General features: G+C 41.0%; 1 protein-coding gene across 3 annotated transcripts; it reads right to left on the reverse strand.

Annotated features, from left to right (window-relative positions):
• Nucleotides 1-260: 260 nt before the first annotated feature.
• Nucleotides 261-4801, reverse strand: LOC136520436 (glycosyltransferase BC10-like). 3 transcript variants are annotated; one of them, XM_066513961.1, is made up of 11 exons: nt 4459-4801; nt 3079-3500; nt 2711-2809; nt 2276-2376; nt 2125-2196; nt 1878-1968; nt 1610-1690; nt 1235-1294; nt 1001-1123; nt 887-925; nt 261-768 (listed from the first exon to the last, which is right to left on the reverse strand). In XM_066513961.1, the coding sequence occupies exons 2-11, from the start codon at nt 3400-3402 to the stop codon at nt 640-642; spliced, it is 1119 nt and encodes a 372-aa protein (XP_066370058.1). In that variant the 5' UTR covers nt 3403-3500; nt 4459-4801; the 3' UTR covers nt 261-639. The 3 variants fall into 3 exon arrangements, with proteins under 3 accessions (XP_066370058.1, XP_066370060.1, XP_066370059.1); XM_066513963.1 differs by lacking the exon at nt 1610-1690; XM_066513962.1 differs by lacking the exon at nt 887-925.
• Between the last annotated feature and the right edge of the window lie 12377 nt (nt 4802-17178).

The raw sequence follows: 17178 nt of genomic DNA on the forward strand, positions 1-17178 counted from the left end.
AGTCCAAAAGCTTTGATGTCAGCTTATCAGTTGCAAAAACCATCATCCGAACAGCCCGTGGTCTCTAGCTCGTTTAAATTTCAGTGAGTTTATTTGTAATTTCTTGGGTAGAGGTGGTAAAAGGGCTGCCCATGTGTTGGCGGGTTTAGGTTATGGATGCATCGAAGGGAGGCGCTAATTTCCAGCACCATCCCTGATGATGTCTTTGTAATTGTCTCTGATGAGTAATGAATCAGCCAAAGTTCAAAAAAAAAAACATCAAGCTTAAGTTACGTACGTATTATTAAATTCATCACAATTCATCATCAGCAGCAGCAGTTCATACATCACATTCACACCAACCTAGCCAATGTTTACACAGGCAAAACTTGCCGTTTCAAGAGCTGGCAAATAACCAAACTCAGCCATCATCAGCAATCTACTTGAGCGTGACACGAGTGCGGCAGCAGGTGGCGTCATCTGAATTCTGACCTGAGAGAGTTGCGTGCTCTGCGTAACTGTGTTCCTGCTTCCTTCAGCTACTGGATTCCATCACCAAGTAGACGGCCTTACACTACTCACCTGTTACAGTGGTGGTGCTGAGGCAACAGCGCTCAAGAGGGAGAAAGAAAATGAGTGCTGGCGCCTCTGATCCACTGCTCAGATGATGGTGAAGTTCGAGAATATGTTCATCAGGTTGTCAAGCGCCTCAGGGTAGAACTTTCGCGCGAACAGGTAGCAGGGCCGCTTCATGCCATTCCACATGCACGGCCTCCTCTGCGCTACATGCTGCACAATGAAGACAAATGGCGCGTTAGAGCTTCCAGGGAACAAGGAATACCTCATTCGTTTAAGCTGGCAGTGATTGGGAATAGGCCAAGCAAAGCGAAGGACCGAATTACTCTACCCTTGCATTGCTGCTAACGTGGACGCTCTCATCAATGGACTGCGGGCGTTTGCAAAATCGTTAGATAAATGCCAAGGGTAATGAATTGTTTGCCCCTAAAGGCTCGAAGCTTACCGAGATGTTCTTGAGCAACTCGAAGCTTGTATCCACAGCCCTATAGACTTTAGGATGCCATTTCCCTTCAGACCAATCTACATGCGTCACTGACCAATTTGCAATTCCAGTCGGATCAACCATCTGCAGCCACAAATACAAATGCAGTGTTGTTCAGTAGTTTTTCTCAATAAAATGTTGTTGGCTGTTCAAAGAGAACAAAAGGCCGTCATCTACAAGCTTCTGAACACTTACATTAAAGAGAGTTGGCAAGTAGTGCTCGTCTGAATAGCAGTTATGCCATTCATTCCCTGGCTGTAAAGTTGCAATCACAACATCAGCAACGACATAAATATCAGGAAAAGGGGGGCAATTTATGGCATGTACTATACTCTTGTGCACCCTGTTCACCCTAAATAGCAGTATGTGCTATGGTTTGATATTATCTAGGCTGAAAGACACAGGTTAACAAACACAATTGTTTTCGCCTTTTTCCCCAGAAATCCTCTACCTATTGTCTGAGCGTATTCGAAGGTCTGCTTGTTACACATGAAAAATAACTTGACAGTGCTTTTAATAAGACAATGTATCTTAGAATGTCTTTTTTTGGTGTGGGGAGCAAGGGACCACCTTACAGTAACGCTTGAACTTCCCATAGTAAAGGGTGTCAGCGAGAATAAGAATTGCATGCTGCCGTTTTACTGTAAACCACTGTAAGAGAAGAACACACAAGAGCATTCAAGTTAACTATGAGAAGCCATAGCAGCTGTTATAAGTAATTGATTTTGGATTGAATTTGGACGATAGAGGATTATTGGAAGAGAAAAAATACAAAAAAAATGAAGCAACAACCATAAAGTTCCACTTTCTAGGGCGATCAGTCATATGAAACTATCACCTGTGCACCCTTTCTCCAATCTTTCTTCACAATTTCAGGTAGCATATGGTCAGAATATCTACCTGCTCCATGTGGACCAGGATCATCAAAACTGAGAAAAAGATAATTTGGCATGTCAATAGCAAAATTCTTATTTAAAAAACATAATTTCAAGGAAAGCATATCTTAAATCAAATATCTTTTCAACTCTGATTAGAGGAAAAGTTAATGTGTTGCTTTATGTAAGTATGTTCAGTTGTTCACTTACCAGTCAACAAAACTGACGTTTGTCTCCATGAGATAACTATATATATAATCGAAGTTATGAAGTGGCACACAGCTGCAATTAGAATGAAGTGTTAGGATACGGACCTATCACTGAAATTTAGATGGGAGCAGAACAAATGAAAATGATTAACCTCTCAGAAAGCAAGACAAAATGCTGGTTTTCAGGATCTTGTAGGGCATGAGCCAAGAGCCTCTTTTCAGCATCAACCATAGAAATCGTGCCCCAGATCACCTGGCAAGAAAATTGAAAAATTAGATCCTACAACAACTATAACTAAAACTTTGGCATCAAAATAATCTTGGACACAATTGCTGTAGGCAAGTACTACTGGCCATGATAGGTACAGGTGATGTTTCAACAACATTAATAAATCCTGGGTCATACTCTACAAAACATATCCATCCGTTTAAAGAATGGAGTTCTACAATTATTAGAGATGGCACTCTGAGAGAAAACAGAACATATTTTTTTTCAAAATCAATCTGTATTATATTGAAAGTTAGCAAACATTTTCTGCATAAATCAATGAGGACAGTACAGGTTTAAGCCAATTCTAGTTAGATACCTTTTCACTTCGAATATCCCTGCCAGCGAATATTGGACTTGAATGAACCGGTCTATCTCTTGATGCATGCACGTATATGGTGTATCTGTCTTCATGACCCTGAAAGTACACCCAAGTGGTTAGATTTGGTACTCATACACACCCAGCTGCGCAGGTGACTATGGACATATCCTTGTTCTTATATGAGATAGTATGTAAAAATTGAGTCTGTTTACAAAATAAAATAGTAGCTAAACAATTTATTTTACTAATAGGAGAGGATATTAGTGTTACACGCTGAGACACAGCCATTTAGTCAATTCTGCTAAGACTCGTTTACTACCTAGACATGTATTCACTGGAATTCGCAAATACTGCAAAAATCATACCATGAAGAATTTTTCCCATAGCTTCTCAAATGGCAACGAACTGGGCGTCAAGAACATGAAAGCAATTTTTGGATTCTTTGACTGCACTGGCAGTGCCCGAATGATGTCTCTCATGATAGCACGAGCAGCAATCTCATCATCAGTGTATACCCTAGCAGGTTCTGGAGGAGGTCGAGAATTGCAGGCTTCTGATGGTACCAGATAACAGGCTGTGTAACGTCGTGGAGTATAAAGATAGGCTCCAAGGGCTACTGCACAGACAAAAGCAACCAAGACGACAATCCAGAGAGGCCTTCTAGATGAAGCCCTACTGCGCGATGCCATGATGTATCTGTACAGACAGGAAAGCAGGGCCTAGCAAGCTACAGCCATGCAATCATCCATAAGCACTCCTCTGATAGAACTGATCAAAATCCAAAAACCTGGGCAACACAGAGAAAACAAAACTTTTAGTTTAATGGCTTCAGGCTTTCAGCTAACAGCACCATTTTTTTTGTTGCAAAACAGTTCATGTCTTGAACAACAATCCATATTGTATAACAAAAGGACATGTATAGAAGATTAAAACATTTCTAAGACACAATAGTTCAGAAACTGCTTGATATTGCACTAGGTTGGAAACAAAAGTTTAAAACTATATGTGTATACTAAAGAACAGAGTATAAAAACATATACTAAATAAAATACATAATTATGGAAATACCTATAGGTAAAAAAAATGAAAAAAAAACTATATATATACTTGCTACCCCAAAACGAAAAACAACTATAGAGTACATTTCAATCAAGCCAATGTTCTAGTTAACAAGTAGGAGATTCTACAAGTCGTTCTGGGTTACAAAACAAAGCAGGACAGTTGACGTTTTCACCTGGAACTTGCCAATTTCTATCCACAGATGAACTTCAAGTTATTAGGGATAATAAAAAAACACAAGCTCTCTATGCATTTATCCTGTCTTAACCTCTTTTTTTTTTTTTGGTTCCTTGTTGCTTGTTGGTTCGTATGGCATGCATCAATTTTAAGTTAAATTCTCTTCACTGTCTAATGTTAAAGTACTTACATGTCCACACGGTCACCCATCAATTTTTCCACAGCACATCACAAAACCCTCCCTAAACCTCGCCAACCAATTATCACCAGACGAACTCCAAAATGGCATGGCCGCAACTTAGCTTGAGGCGCTGAAAACCCTAGGCAAAGATTCTAGATGGATTCTCGACTCGATAACAAGGACACCACGCAGCACACGAGCCCACAGGTAACCGGGCAAGAAAAATTCGAACTTGAACGCTCGCAGACGGGAGAGAAAGGTCCCCAAGGACAAGGCAGGCGAGCTCCAACCTCCAACAGAGAGGCAAGGCAAAACTCGAGTCACTTACCCACGAGCGAAGAGGTCGATCCGAGTCAGTCCGGATAGACAGAGCTCCACTGATTCCACACCGCACCAGGAAGCCGGCAGCTGCCGTGCAGAGGAGCGGGGAGGCTAGGTCGACGGCGACGAACCACCGGCAGCTCGCGGCGGCCGCGGAGGATGACAGGAAGCAAGAGCACGCGCGCGATTCGTCTGGGTTACGGAGATGTTGCGGAGATCTAGACGGTGGAGGAGGGGGAAAAGTACGGAAGAATCTTGGGAGCAAGCAAGACTGAGGTGGAAAGATTGGCTGGACAACACCAACGCAGAACAGGCAGAGCACAGGGGTCTTTGCAGTCTGCAAACGCTGCTTCTGCTTGACCCCCTCGAAGACAAGAAGAGGTTTTTGCATCTTGGGCACTTGAGCACGGTCTAATTACTCCATCTGTCTGGGTGCTTTCTGGAAAAAGGATTTTGTATAACTTTTTTTTGGTTCCCAAAAGAGCTTTTATATTTGTTCGATTTATATCTATGTCTGAAATATACTCCCACGAAAATCCCTGCGATAAAAAATGAAGTAGTAGGTGGGTTCCTAATAAAAATTGGTAGATTATTTTGCATCAGATTTGTTGGGTTGAAATGTCGGATACGTGTGACGGCACGTATGGGCTTGGAAAAAGACATCCGCTTTTCTGTTAAGTGAATGATGTATCGTTAGGAGTTTACACATATACTCCGTAACCGTAAGTGATAAGTCCATTAGTTGTATGTCCCAGTGGACAAGGACATTTCAATATAGTACTGTACTTAGTTGCTTGTCGTTAGCATCCAAGGAGATCTGACTTTCCACGCTGACTAGAAAAACATCGCGCCGCTTTGCCGCGCAAGCCGCGCGGGCCAGTGGCAGCGTTACGAAGCTGCTAGTTGTTGCGTAGAAGTCCAATCCAGTGTAAGTATTTTTATTTTGAGATTTACCTAATTTCAAGTCAAGACATGAATATTATTAGGACAAAGTCGGCTTTTATCGATGGAGCTTCTGCGCGGTCTAGGGTGACGAGTGGTGAGGAAGGGAAGAAACCCGGCGGCGCATAAAATGAGTCGTGGGCTTATATATATATATATATATATATATATATATATATATATATATATATATATATATATATATATATATATAATGATCGTGAAGCTGGTAGAATCACTTAATTGTTTTATTTTATGTGTGTTATGGGTAAGCTAGCATAAAAATTTCATAGCAATTTGAATAAAGAAACTAACTCTATTAATTTTTTTAGAAAACTCTTAAGAAATCTAGTTCCACATTAATAAAAAAAATACACTAAAACATGTGATGTTATGTGTTTACAGTGCAATGCTAGTTGTGTAGAGTTGAACAAATTTGGTTTGGCATTTTTTAAATTTTTATTTGTTTTATTATGTTATTTACAAAATTTTAGTCGTTTTAGATAAATAACAAATTCGCAGAAAAATAGAAAAGCGTCGTCGGGCCGAATTTGGCCCAGTAAGGCCCAGGTTCGGTGGGAAGCAAGCCCGAGCGGGAGGTAGGCCGACCCATTCAAAAGGCCTGGATTACGGGTTGATTTCGGTAAAGTTCGAGGGCTTTTTTGCAAAAAAAAAATAAGAGGAGACCTAGACTGCGGGTTGATTCGACTATAGTTCAAGGATTTTTTTTACAAAAAAACCACGCCTCGCACGCTCTGGGCCGTTCACGCGCCCGATCCGACGGCCGGGAACGGCTAGCGACGTGGCCACGCTCGCCGGCCAGCTTTTGGGTGCAGGTTTTATATGTAAAGATGACTCTTACGTTGGAAATGCAGAATCAGGAGTGGATTTTGTAGACTGTAGTGTTGCGCAAGACCCTAGGAAAATCCCAACTTTAGGCACCTCTAGATAACTTTTAATAAGGGCCTATGGTTAGCATTGTTATAAAACATGTTGTCAGCGGTTAGGACCTTTTCATCTTCGTCTCTCATGATCAACATAGTAGATAAAAATAGAACACATACATATAAGAGATAGGAAGACTATTCTTTATTTCTCTCAATATTGATGATTACAACATAGAGCTCCCACATATATATAGTCCTGCCAAGGTCTAAGAGTTTGGTAAGAACCCACGTACAAACGGACTAGGATTATGATTCCTCCTTTTTCTTTTCTTCTAGAATAGAGTCCGTATGTTTTACAACACTCCCCCCTTGGACGATTACCACGATATGCACATGCCTCATTAAAAACTCCATCTGAAAATCCAGTGGGAAAAACGGTTCTTGGAGAAAAGAGTACATCGCATTCGTTAATTGCATTGCATATGTTGTCTCATTAAAAATCTTGCGTGAGAAACCTTCAAGTAAAAACTCACATAGGAAAAAGAGTACAACATTTAACCTTCTTGGTCATGTATTCTTCATGAATAGATATTTATCTTCATGATCTATGCATAAACTTTAATGTTTTAGCAAATATGATCTACTTGATTTTTGTAATTCTAGTGATTTTAATTACCTTCAAGGTAGATTTACTTAAATTGCTCTTCCTCATAAATTCATCCTTTGAATTTCATTGTTTAGTCCACACTTTTCATAAATGTGTGGTTAATAATGGTATGCAGTACCATAATACTATATCTTTCAAAATGTTGGCTTACCATTCTTCAATGAATTATAATATGAGTAAACAAAAGCAATATGCTTCATGCATAAATAACCACTTATTAGTTGTGCAAAACAAATAAAATTTATCCTTCTGGGTAATAAATCCTTTCAGAGGATTATGCGAATAAATAAGTTACAATATTCAATACCTTCTAGATAGTGCATCAAATCTTATACTAGAGTTTGAATACTTCTCTAATTCTTACTTAGTGGATTTCTAAATTATATTTTGTATAAGTCTTTAGGATTTTGATTGTACCACTAAATAATAAATACAGTCTTACATTTGGCATTAGGGGATAATTCAATTGCCAAAATGACCATTATTCTCATACCTTCTTTGATATTTAGAGGATACCAAAACTTCATTGCTAGCTTTACGATATACACTTTCTGAGTGTTTGTATGACACCTTCATGGTGTTTATGATTCCTCATTTGCTTTCTTTTGGGACCATATTCACTTCGGGGATTAATGATGCTTTTCAAAAATCGACTGATAAATCCTTCAAGGATGTTCTCATTCTTAGTGAATAATATTTCTCTTCTATAAGATATATTATCTACTACATGAGAGATTATTATGTGATATACACAATGAGATAGTGTTATTCACTACAAAGTCATTCGATGACTATTCCTTCTAGGACATGCTCTTCTTGAGACTTCAATATTCATTCAGGAATATATTATACCTTAGACTTCTTAATACTTTGTATGAGATTTAATTTCTATTTGTTGCGATTTATATTCTTTAGGAACTATATGGATCTTCATGATCCATTTATTAACTGTATATTTTATATTCATTCATTTCATTTACCAGAGATATAGCAGAATATTTATTTCTTCTTAGTAGAAGATTCAACCTCAATTGCATTCTTCATTGACCTGATGTAATCGCTATAGGCGACTTTGCCATGGACTTTATTTTCTGAATCTGGGTTCTCATAAGAGAAACATTTGTAATTATAGAGGTAACATTGTCGACAACTATTATTTTCTCCCAATATTCTCAGAATATGAGATTATTCTGTCTCTTTGTTATTTCCCAAACAAGAGATGATTTATTGTTCTGCATACCCAACACTAATGATGCGCGCGCTTAGTGTGTTGGATTTCATCTTTATGATGATCCTCTTCATGAGGTGTTCTCTTCATGAGAATAGAGGAGTTTCATTTTATTTATATCCAACAAGTACACACTAAACTAGAATCCACATGCGTCCCCATAGATTTTAGCTTGATAGTATACAATATTTAGTTTACTACTAGTAAACACAACTTCTGGTTTATAACTTCAAGTTACTCCTCTTATTTTCAAAAATATCTGGCATATGCTCCACTTCATGCTTCACAAGAGCATTAGTCAAACTATTATTTGATTTAGTGCATGATACTATTCCTGTTTCAAGCTTTAAGGAATATTTTTTTCTCTTAAGACCATTTTCCTTCTATGAAAATAATATTTGGCATTCAACATAGGCTTTCTCTTCCCCTAATGCCAATATTAGATCTTTAATAGCATACTTCAAAAGATATCCCTTATCATGGACTTAAAATAATTCAAATTCATGTATCTCCAACTATAAGTGGAGACCCATTCATGTATGCTATGATGTAGTTTTATGGGAAATATTCACACACATATTTTAACACGGGGGTTATTATTCACTAAATACAACGAGCTAGAATGCATAAAGTGCATTTAAGAATGTTCAGCATTCCTACAAACTCAGGGATGTTCTCTCCCTGATTTGCACATATCATGGTTTAGAAAACTATTTCATTGTCTAGCTTCTTTATTATTTAGCAAAAAATGATCTAATTACTCGTACATAAAAAATGGACCATATACTTCAAATGTATATAATACGCAACATTCAAAATCACATGGAATTTCTTCTAGAAATTTCTAATTGCCATTAATACAAAATTCCCGAAATGTCTTTTCTTCAATAATCCCAAATCATCTAAGTGTGTAGTCCACCATCTTAATTCCATAATTATTCATCCCATCAATTGGGTCACTTCTCCATTTAGCTAATTTCAGATTAACCGACTCCCCTAATCTTAGGCTACATGGCCATAAACCAATGTATTGCTTATGCATGCAACGCATTGAAAGCAAAATATTTTTTAGTTCAATGAGAACTAGCGTGCTAACTAGCCAATTTAATTATGAGGGGAAAAGGTAGTAGCTACAAGCTACGAATATAGCTTCTATGCTAATACTCATGCAGGAGTGAAAAAGTTGCAGCTCAATGAGAGCATAACATAGTGATACACATTCATGTGTAATGTGGCATATTGGTATTCAATCCAACTTAATGGATAACAACAAAATGCAAAGCTACAAGCTTACTTGCAATTCGTGCAATGTAGAGAAAGTTAACTCAGTCGGAGAGGACGCGGTTAGAACTTTAAGTCCTGATACATGCACTTAAAGATAGATTTAGGAAGGCTATGCCTATTAAATATATATTACCCACATTTTCTTATACCTTTACCCAAAATTCCTCCTCCTTTTCATGCCATAATTACTTTAAGTAGTAATAAGCTTCATATATATATGAATAATCATTTTAAATGTTCCATAGAATTCAATCATACTCCTAGTATTCAATGATTGTGGCATAAAATTCATATATCCAGTATACTATTTAGTGTACAACAACGGATTCAGGGTGGGACATAAACTTCTAGTTTCTGGACTAAAGTATTAGATACTTAGTTTTAGGATTATACAATTTCTTGGCTAAATTGATCCTTCCAAGATCAGTTAATACGCTAGTATAGTCCAATTGTTCATGTGCTTATAGAAAATCAAATCTCCCTTCTACCTACATGGTAATAATACACAAAGAACTATAACCTTCATAATTAATTGATGCTTCTTTCTGAATAAAATTAATGAAAAACTTATTTAGATAGGCAAAAATAGGCAATTGTTTATATGTGAAACATATAAATCTAATTTATTCCATGAGAAATAAACACATATTACTTCAAGTAAGAATTGCAACTAAGAATATTAAATATTTTATATTAGTCTTCAAGCTAATAAAATAACCATTAACCACTTAATTCAACGGGAATTAAAACTTAATGCACCACCGCTACTATATACTAATACTTCTATATAGTATAAGTTTAAAGACAATACAAGTAGCACATGGTTTAAGTTCTTCCAGAGAAACCTTAAAAATTCATTACCCATTCTTATATGTCTTGACTTCTATGCTTGACATTTAGCAGCTTCATGCATGCTTTATTTTATAGTGGTGATATGTAATCATGATCCTTCTAGGAGTGTAACATAAGCAAATCATATATCCTGGTTTATAGAGCTGTCTAAAAATTCTAACTCAACTTCCATTTGAGTAATTTCTGATGATAAATTCAATACTTCATGTATTACATTGCTCTTTGATATTCTATACACAAGAGACATTTCTTCGCGAATATACATTGATAAAATATTATTTACCATCTTGTCTTCTAGACATTTAATACAAAGCTTCAAGCTATTGTTTATAGAGCAACATTATACCTCGATCTATAGGCATACAAGCTTAAAAATTCGACTTTCAGTGTAATATGATATTTCGTAATCATAATTTAGGATTTTTCTCATACAGTGAGTCCCATAGCGCATTTGTTATTTCTCCTAGCCATATACTCATTCTAGAGAGTAATCAGGAAATATATCCTGAGTTCACTACACTTCAATGGTAGCAACATATCCTACATGGATTTAATAATGACTATAACAAATAATTCTACTATTCTGAGTAATTCCAGGAAATTTTTTCTTCTTTTGACGCATGCATATGTTAACATAAATTGGACCATGTGCATATAAGTTTACTACATGTAAATAGGTAACAAGGTGCAAAAAGGTAGTGGATGGTTGTTCAAAATATTCTTAGAAGCATTCTAGCATTTTTTTTAGGATGATGGTATATGCAAATTTTCAGAATTAATATCAAGCATTCGTTCATCCCAAAAATTATTCACCGCTAGGAAAGAAAATAGATATGAGCCTCTTCAGGATATAAGTCTAAGGTCTGCAGGATTTAGAGAGCCCATATACCTTATACCATATTTCTAATGTAATCATTCAAGATTTTATTCTTGCAATTACATGGTATATACTTCATACACATGTGATATATAAATAAATGCATTCAGATGAGCATAAAAAAATCAAAGTGGTACATATACATGAACATAAATTAAATACTATAAATGTATACAACAGAGGGATTTTTCTGTCAAAATGATTCTCTACTAGAAATTTGTGGTAGATGTAGCTGCAAGCTTGATGATTAGACACGGTAATGAGCTGCTTGCTAGCATCAAGTTCATAATTATTCATGCGTGCTAAAACTACAGGTTATAAAATTTTCAAAGCCAAACAAAGACGTAGATTATTAGAATGTTGGAACTACATGTTCCTGTGCCTGATCTAACAATTGTATGATCAACGGAATCAAGACAATCACCATGTTCGCTGGTTGGTGCTGGTGCTGGTTTGAGCTGGCTGGTGCTATTTTTTTTAAGAGAAAAACACTGTTGGCTAGTTGAATAAGCTTGACTGAAACCAACAAGCGAACATGGTGAATATTTTTACAGCTTCATGCCGTATTTTGCTTTCTTTAATGCAGAATTCTTGCCTAATAGACAAGTAAGCAGCATTCTGGCTGGATTGTACAATTACGTGTGAGCCAAGGATATGGCTGAGCGACGTGCAGGCCGCGGAGGACATGGTGTCGATGTTCGTGCGAGGTAGGTTGGGCTTATGACATGCGAGCTTTGTGGAGGTGCTTCTTGCACTGTGTAGAGGTGGCGTTCAGGCCATGCCACGATGTCTATGACTTCAGGTCGCGGCACATACATGCAGTTGCTCGGCGGTGTGCGTGCTGGAACATGAGGTATTCGGGCATGCGAGTCTGACGTGGAATTGCGGAAGTCTCCGGGCTTTAGCATGCTCGGTGCGGCGTGTCCATAGGCCTACCTACGACATTGCTCTGTTTGGCCTATGAGTCATGCGCAGACATGCATAGGCTACGGCGTTCGGTCTGTGCAGGTGGCGGCCGCGTGCTCTTCGTAATGGAGCTTAGTGCCTCGATCAGCGCATGATGTTGCTGACGTGCAAGCCAGAAACAAAAATAAAAAATCTTCGTGCTCTTTCCTTTTTTATTTTATTAACCCAAAATTCAGCTCTTCTAGATGCAATCACGTAGCATGCACGTAGTTGCCTATGTACTTCCAGTAGAAATTCTTATGCACACGTCATGTATAGTAATTGCGACAAAAAAACATAATTGCCCAACTCGATGGTAAGACAAACACAATTTGATCTGCAAGATCCCTATTGGCGGCATGTATCTGCGAGATGCGATTATTTCATACCTTGCAGGATGCCAATTTGATCTATCTCACATGCCGCGTAAGGCAGTGATTAGTAGATACATATCGCGTAGGACGTTTGGCATTGTCGTAGAACTATCTGCTTAACAACGACGGTCTATGTCGATGTAGTTCATATCGACAACAAGTAGAGGTAACAGATCCATTCCGCTAACAACGTCGGAGATGTCGACGTCGTCGAAGTAGTCACTGTGAGATGTTGGCACAAGCGTCGATGTCGAAGATCAGTGGTAGCTTCAACGGTGATGTCGACGTAGAGCTTATCGTGCTGATAACGTGTTATAAAACATGTTGCCAACGGTTAGGACCTTCTAAAAGGTCCTAATATGGCTAGAGGGGGATGAATAGTCTATTTAAAAATCTACAAATTAACTAAAGCAATTTGATTAGTATGATAAATAACGAAATGCAAACTTGCTCTAGCTCTACAAGGGTTCCAAGCCACCTATCCAATAATTCTAGTTACTATAATTGCTAGACACACAATTTGCTAAGTCACTACTCACTAAGAGCTCTCACACTTGCTACACTAAAGAGCTCCACTAGATTAACTTAAACTATAAAACAAGCTCTCAATTCTAGGTACACTAAAGAGCTTGCTACAACTAGTTTGCGAGAATATAAATGAGTAAGTAGGATGATTATACCGTCGCGTAGAGGAGTGAACCAATCACAAGATGAATACTAATTCAATCACCGGGAGAATACCAAAGGGCAAGAGACAACCAATTTTCTCTCAAGGTTAATGTGCTTGTCAACACGTTATGTCCCCATTGTGTCGACCAACACTTGGTGGTTCAACGGCAAAGAAGTGTTGCATGAACCTTGTCCACACAATTGGACACCACAAGAACCTACCCACAAGTGAGGTAACTCAATGACACGAGCAATCCATTAGGGTTACCTTTTAGCGCTCCGCCGGGGAAGGCACAATTCCCCTCACAGTCACCGGAGATGGCCACGAACAATCACCAACTCGTGCCAATACTCCTCCGCTGCTCCAAGCCGTCTAGGTGGTGGCAACCACCAAGAGTAACAAGCGAATCCGGTAGCGAAACACGAACACCAAGTGCCTCTAAATGCAATCACTTAAGCGATGCACTTGAATTATCTCCCAATCTCACAATGATGATGAATCAATGATAGAGATAAGTGGGTGGGCTTTGACTAAGCTCACAAAGTTGCTATGTCAATGCAAATGGCCAAAGGAGTGAGCTTGAGCTGGACATGGGGCTTAAATAGAGAGCCCCTATGAATAGAGCCGTTGGCTCTTTGTTCCCTAAAAAATCGGGGTGACCAGACGCGCCAGTCAGATCGATCGTACATAGGACCCCAGCGTCCGGTCACGCGATGCACGCCACATGGCCCCTGCTTCAAATGCTAATCGCCCGATCTCAATGGTCATCAGTACACTTAAGTTGTGACCGGACGCACTATAGTGTAGGACCAGACACAGGACCCCAGCATTCGGTCACTTCCAGTAAGGTTCTAGTCATGACCGGACATGTCCGGTCACGCCCGATCGGTCTCACTCAGCGTCCGGTCACTCACGGTCTTTACTGTGCGCCACCACATTAGTAGGACCGGACGCTGAACAGTGTTCAGCCAGAGTCTGGTCACTTACGTTTGGTCTCAGGCCGAGAGTACCACTTTCTTTTATAATTGACCAGACGCTGCTCTCCAAAGTCCGGTCACCATGTGACCAGCATCCGGTGCACTCTGTGAAACTCTGTCTTTTCTGTACAGGGCGTCGGTGGCACCGTCAAACTCTGTCGGTGAAGTTTTGAACCCTTGCTCCCAAGTGCTAAACACAATGTGTATCACCTTTGTGCATGTGTGTTAGCATATTTTCACTAACATTTTCAAGGGTGTTAGCACTCCACTAGATCCTAGATGTATATGCAATGAGTTAGAGCATCTAGTGGCACTTTGATAACCATATTTCCATATGAGTTTCACCTCTCTTAATAGTACGGCTATCGAACCTAAATGTGATCACACTCGTTGTCGGTACAGAAAGTGACCAACAAGTAAATATTTGTAGTTTTGCCGTACGTTGTGATCGGAGGTGGCCTAGCACTCAATGACACATGGTTTATACTGGTTTAGGCAACGTGGCCTACGTCTAGTTTGAGTCAGTCGGTGACTTTATTCCTAAGCCCAGATGCTCGAAGTTTGCAGTGGGGTTACAAACGAGAAGGAGAAAGATGGGGGGTACAAGAGGTCTGGTCGAACTCTGGTCGAAAGGGCCGAGAGTGACAAGAGCTCTGTTATGAGCTAAGTGTTTGAGCATATGCTCGTGGTTTGAACCTGGTGGTTCGACTGTTGTGTGCTAGTGAACTTGATCGATCTAATGAATCTGGAATCACTTAATGAACCTAAGGGGAGCGCATCCTCTTTTATAGATGAAGAGGATGGCCTTACAAGTGAGAGGGAGGGAGTACGTTTGCTGCTAAGTCTTGCTACCCACGTCGGTGGGTACAAGACGATGGTAGGCACCCACAATACTATTGAGTGTCAGATGCATGTGGGAGGTTGCATCGTCTTCTTCAGGTATGAAAGACGTCGGTCCCTGCTATACTGTTGATGTCTAGAGGCATGCGAGGGGTTTTACCATGTTCGCCTGGTATGGTAAATGCCGACACCTACAACACTGTCGATGCCTAGAGGCATGTGGGGAAGGCTTACCGTATGGGAGTTAATGGCGCCCACAATACTGTAGGGGAAAATGTCGGCACCTACAACACTATTTGGACTCTGTTGTGCTAGGGAGATTGCAGAGTACTATTTTTGCTGGTGTATAGGGTACAGTCCCTGGTATCATGGTTTGACTTGTGCGCCCTACCTTACTTTCTCCGTTTGTTCCCTGGTCCTTTCTGAGCGGGCGTTCCCGGTCGGTTGGTCCTAGTCGGCTCTGATCGCGTCAGTCGGAGAAGAGCCGTGAGTAGGGGTTTGGCACATCCCCGGTCAGAGACACAGGTCGGAGTTGGAAGTAGTGCTTTTGCCAGGCCTTCTAGTCAGAGAGGCCGTTCGGAGATGGGCTAGAGACCAAAGCGAGTGCTCCAGTAGGAGAGGTGGGTCGGAATCGGAAAGAGGGCGCTGTTCCTCCTCAGCCAGGATTCTTGATCGGAGATTCGATCGCCCCTCTGGCATGTCATTTAGGTACTTGGGCCAACCCATGAGTTGTGTGTTTGCCTGCTTGGGCCGAGCCTTTTGTTGGGAGGCCGGTCCATGAGAGACCTCGGGTTTATGAACACGACAGGAGCCCCCGAGCCCCCGGGCGATTCAGGTAGAATCGTTTGGGTGATTTTTGTCTTGATGGCGGGTACGCGCGAGCGCACCCGCGGGTGTAGCCCCTGAGCCCCCGGGCGATTCGGGCAGAATCGTTTGGGGTTTTTTTTCAGCGGGCATGTGTGCGTGTTTTTAGTCGAGACGGAGTCATCAACCAAGGCATCATTGCACAGCCGAGGCATTTTAGTTTTGGGATCAGGTGAGGTAGAGCTCGTGGATCCTAGCGTCGGTGCACGCCGTGGGATCGGGCGACACAGTTAGTTTAGGGATCGGACGAGACAGAGCTCGTGGGTCCTAGCGTCGGTGCGCGCTGTGGGATCGGGCGAGTTGGAGTCATGGATCCTGGCCTTGGTGCAGCCCATGCAGCTGAGGTTGTTAGTTAGTTTAGGGATCGGGCCAGCCAGAGCTCATGGATCCTGATGTGGCGAGTTTGGGGTCATAGACCCAAGCGTTTGGTGTGCAGTCGAAGCGTAGCCGAGGGATGGGGTGAGTTTGGGGTCGTAGACCTAGACATTTGGTGTGTAGTCGAAGCGTAGCTGAGTGGATGGGGCGAGTTTGAGGTCGTAGACCCAGGTTTTTTGGTGTGCCTTGAGCCCCTGAACCCTGTTGGGCTTTTGGTAGGGGTCGGTTTGAGTTGTGTGCGTTACCCCGTCCTTGGTTTCTCACAACCGGATGGGCTGAGTTTTGTCCCTTGTCCCGATCGCTCAGGCTCGAGTGACACATTCGGTGAGTTCGCTAACGGGTATGATCGAGTGGAATCTGGGTTCGTCATTCGTGACGGGGTCGGCATAGCCCTCTTTGTGACATTCTACTGCTCCTTTACCTGCAACCCGATAGATGCCTGGGTCATTCCAGAGACCGACCCGAGTGGCCTGACGGCCTCCCCTCGATGGAGATTCTGTGGGCTTGGCAGAGGTTTAGGATCAAACAAGAAGGTTGAGATGACCCTATATGCTTTGGGGCAGACTGGGCAAGGGCCACATGAGGCTCATCTACGTTTTCTCCCCTGGCTCTGTTTGACATGGGGCGGCCTTGAGCCCTTCGTGGGCCAGCCTTCGAATCCCAGTCGGTCGTTGCTCATGTCGAATGAGGCAACTATCGCTTCATGACGCAACACGGAGCGTTGTGATGCATTTCGCTGCATGTGCGATGCTTAGTTCCCGAGCCCCCAGGCGGTTCAGGGCCTGAATTATTCGGGGGGCACGGGTGTATGGAATGAATGCGTGTATGGATGTACGAAATTATTATAAAGAAATAGCGAGGGTCAGTAGTGTTACCTTGATAACTCGAGTGATGGGGTTTGAAGAGCTCCAGTCAGAAATGTCTGACCTAGACCCATGCTTGTCA

The sequence above is a fragment of the Miscanthus floridulus genome, chromosome 18, assembly GCF_019320115.1.
Source record: "Miscanthus floridulus cultivar M001 chromosome 18, ASM1932011v1, whole genome shotgun sequence".
Lineage (NCBI taxonomy): Eukaryota > Viridiplantae > Streptophyta > Magnoliopsida > Poales > Poaceae > Miscanthus > Miscanthus floridulus.

Coding starts and splice junctions, on each gene's coding strand:
- LOC136520436 (XM_066513961.1), bottom strand. CDS start 3,402: ATGGCATCGCGCAGTAGGGCTTCATCTAGAAGGCCTCTCTGGATTGTC. Junction 2,810..3,078: donor TATGGGAAAAATTCTTCATG/GTATGATTTTTG, acceptor GTGTACTTTCAG/GGTCATGAAGACAGATACAC. Junction 769..886: donor ACGTTAGCAGCAATGCAAGG/GTAGAGTAATTC, acceptor TTCATTGTGCAG/CATGTAGCGCAGAGGAGGCC.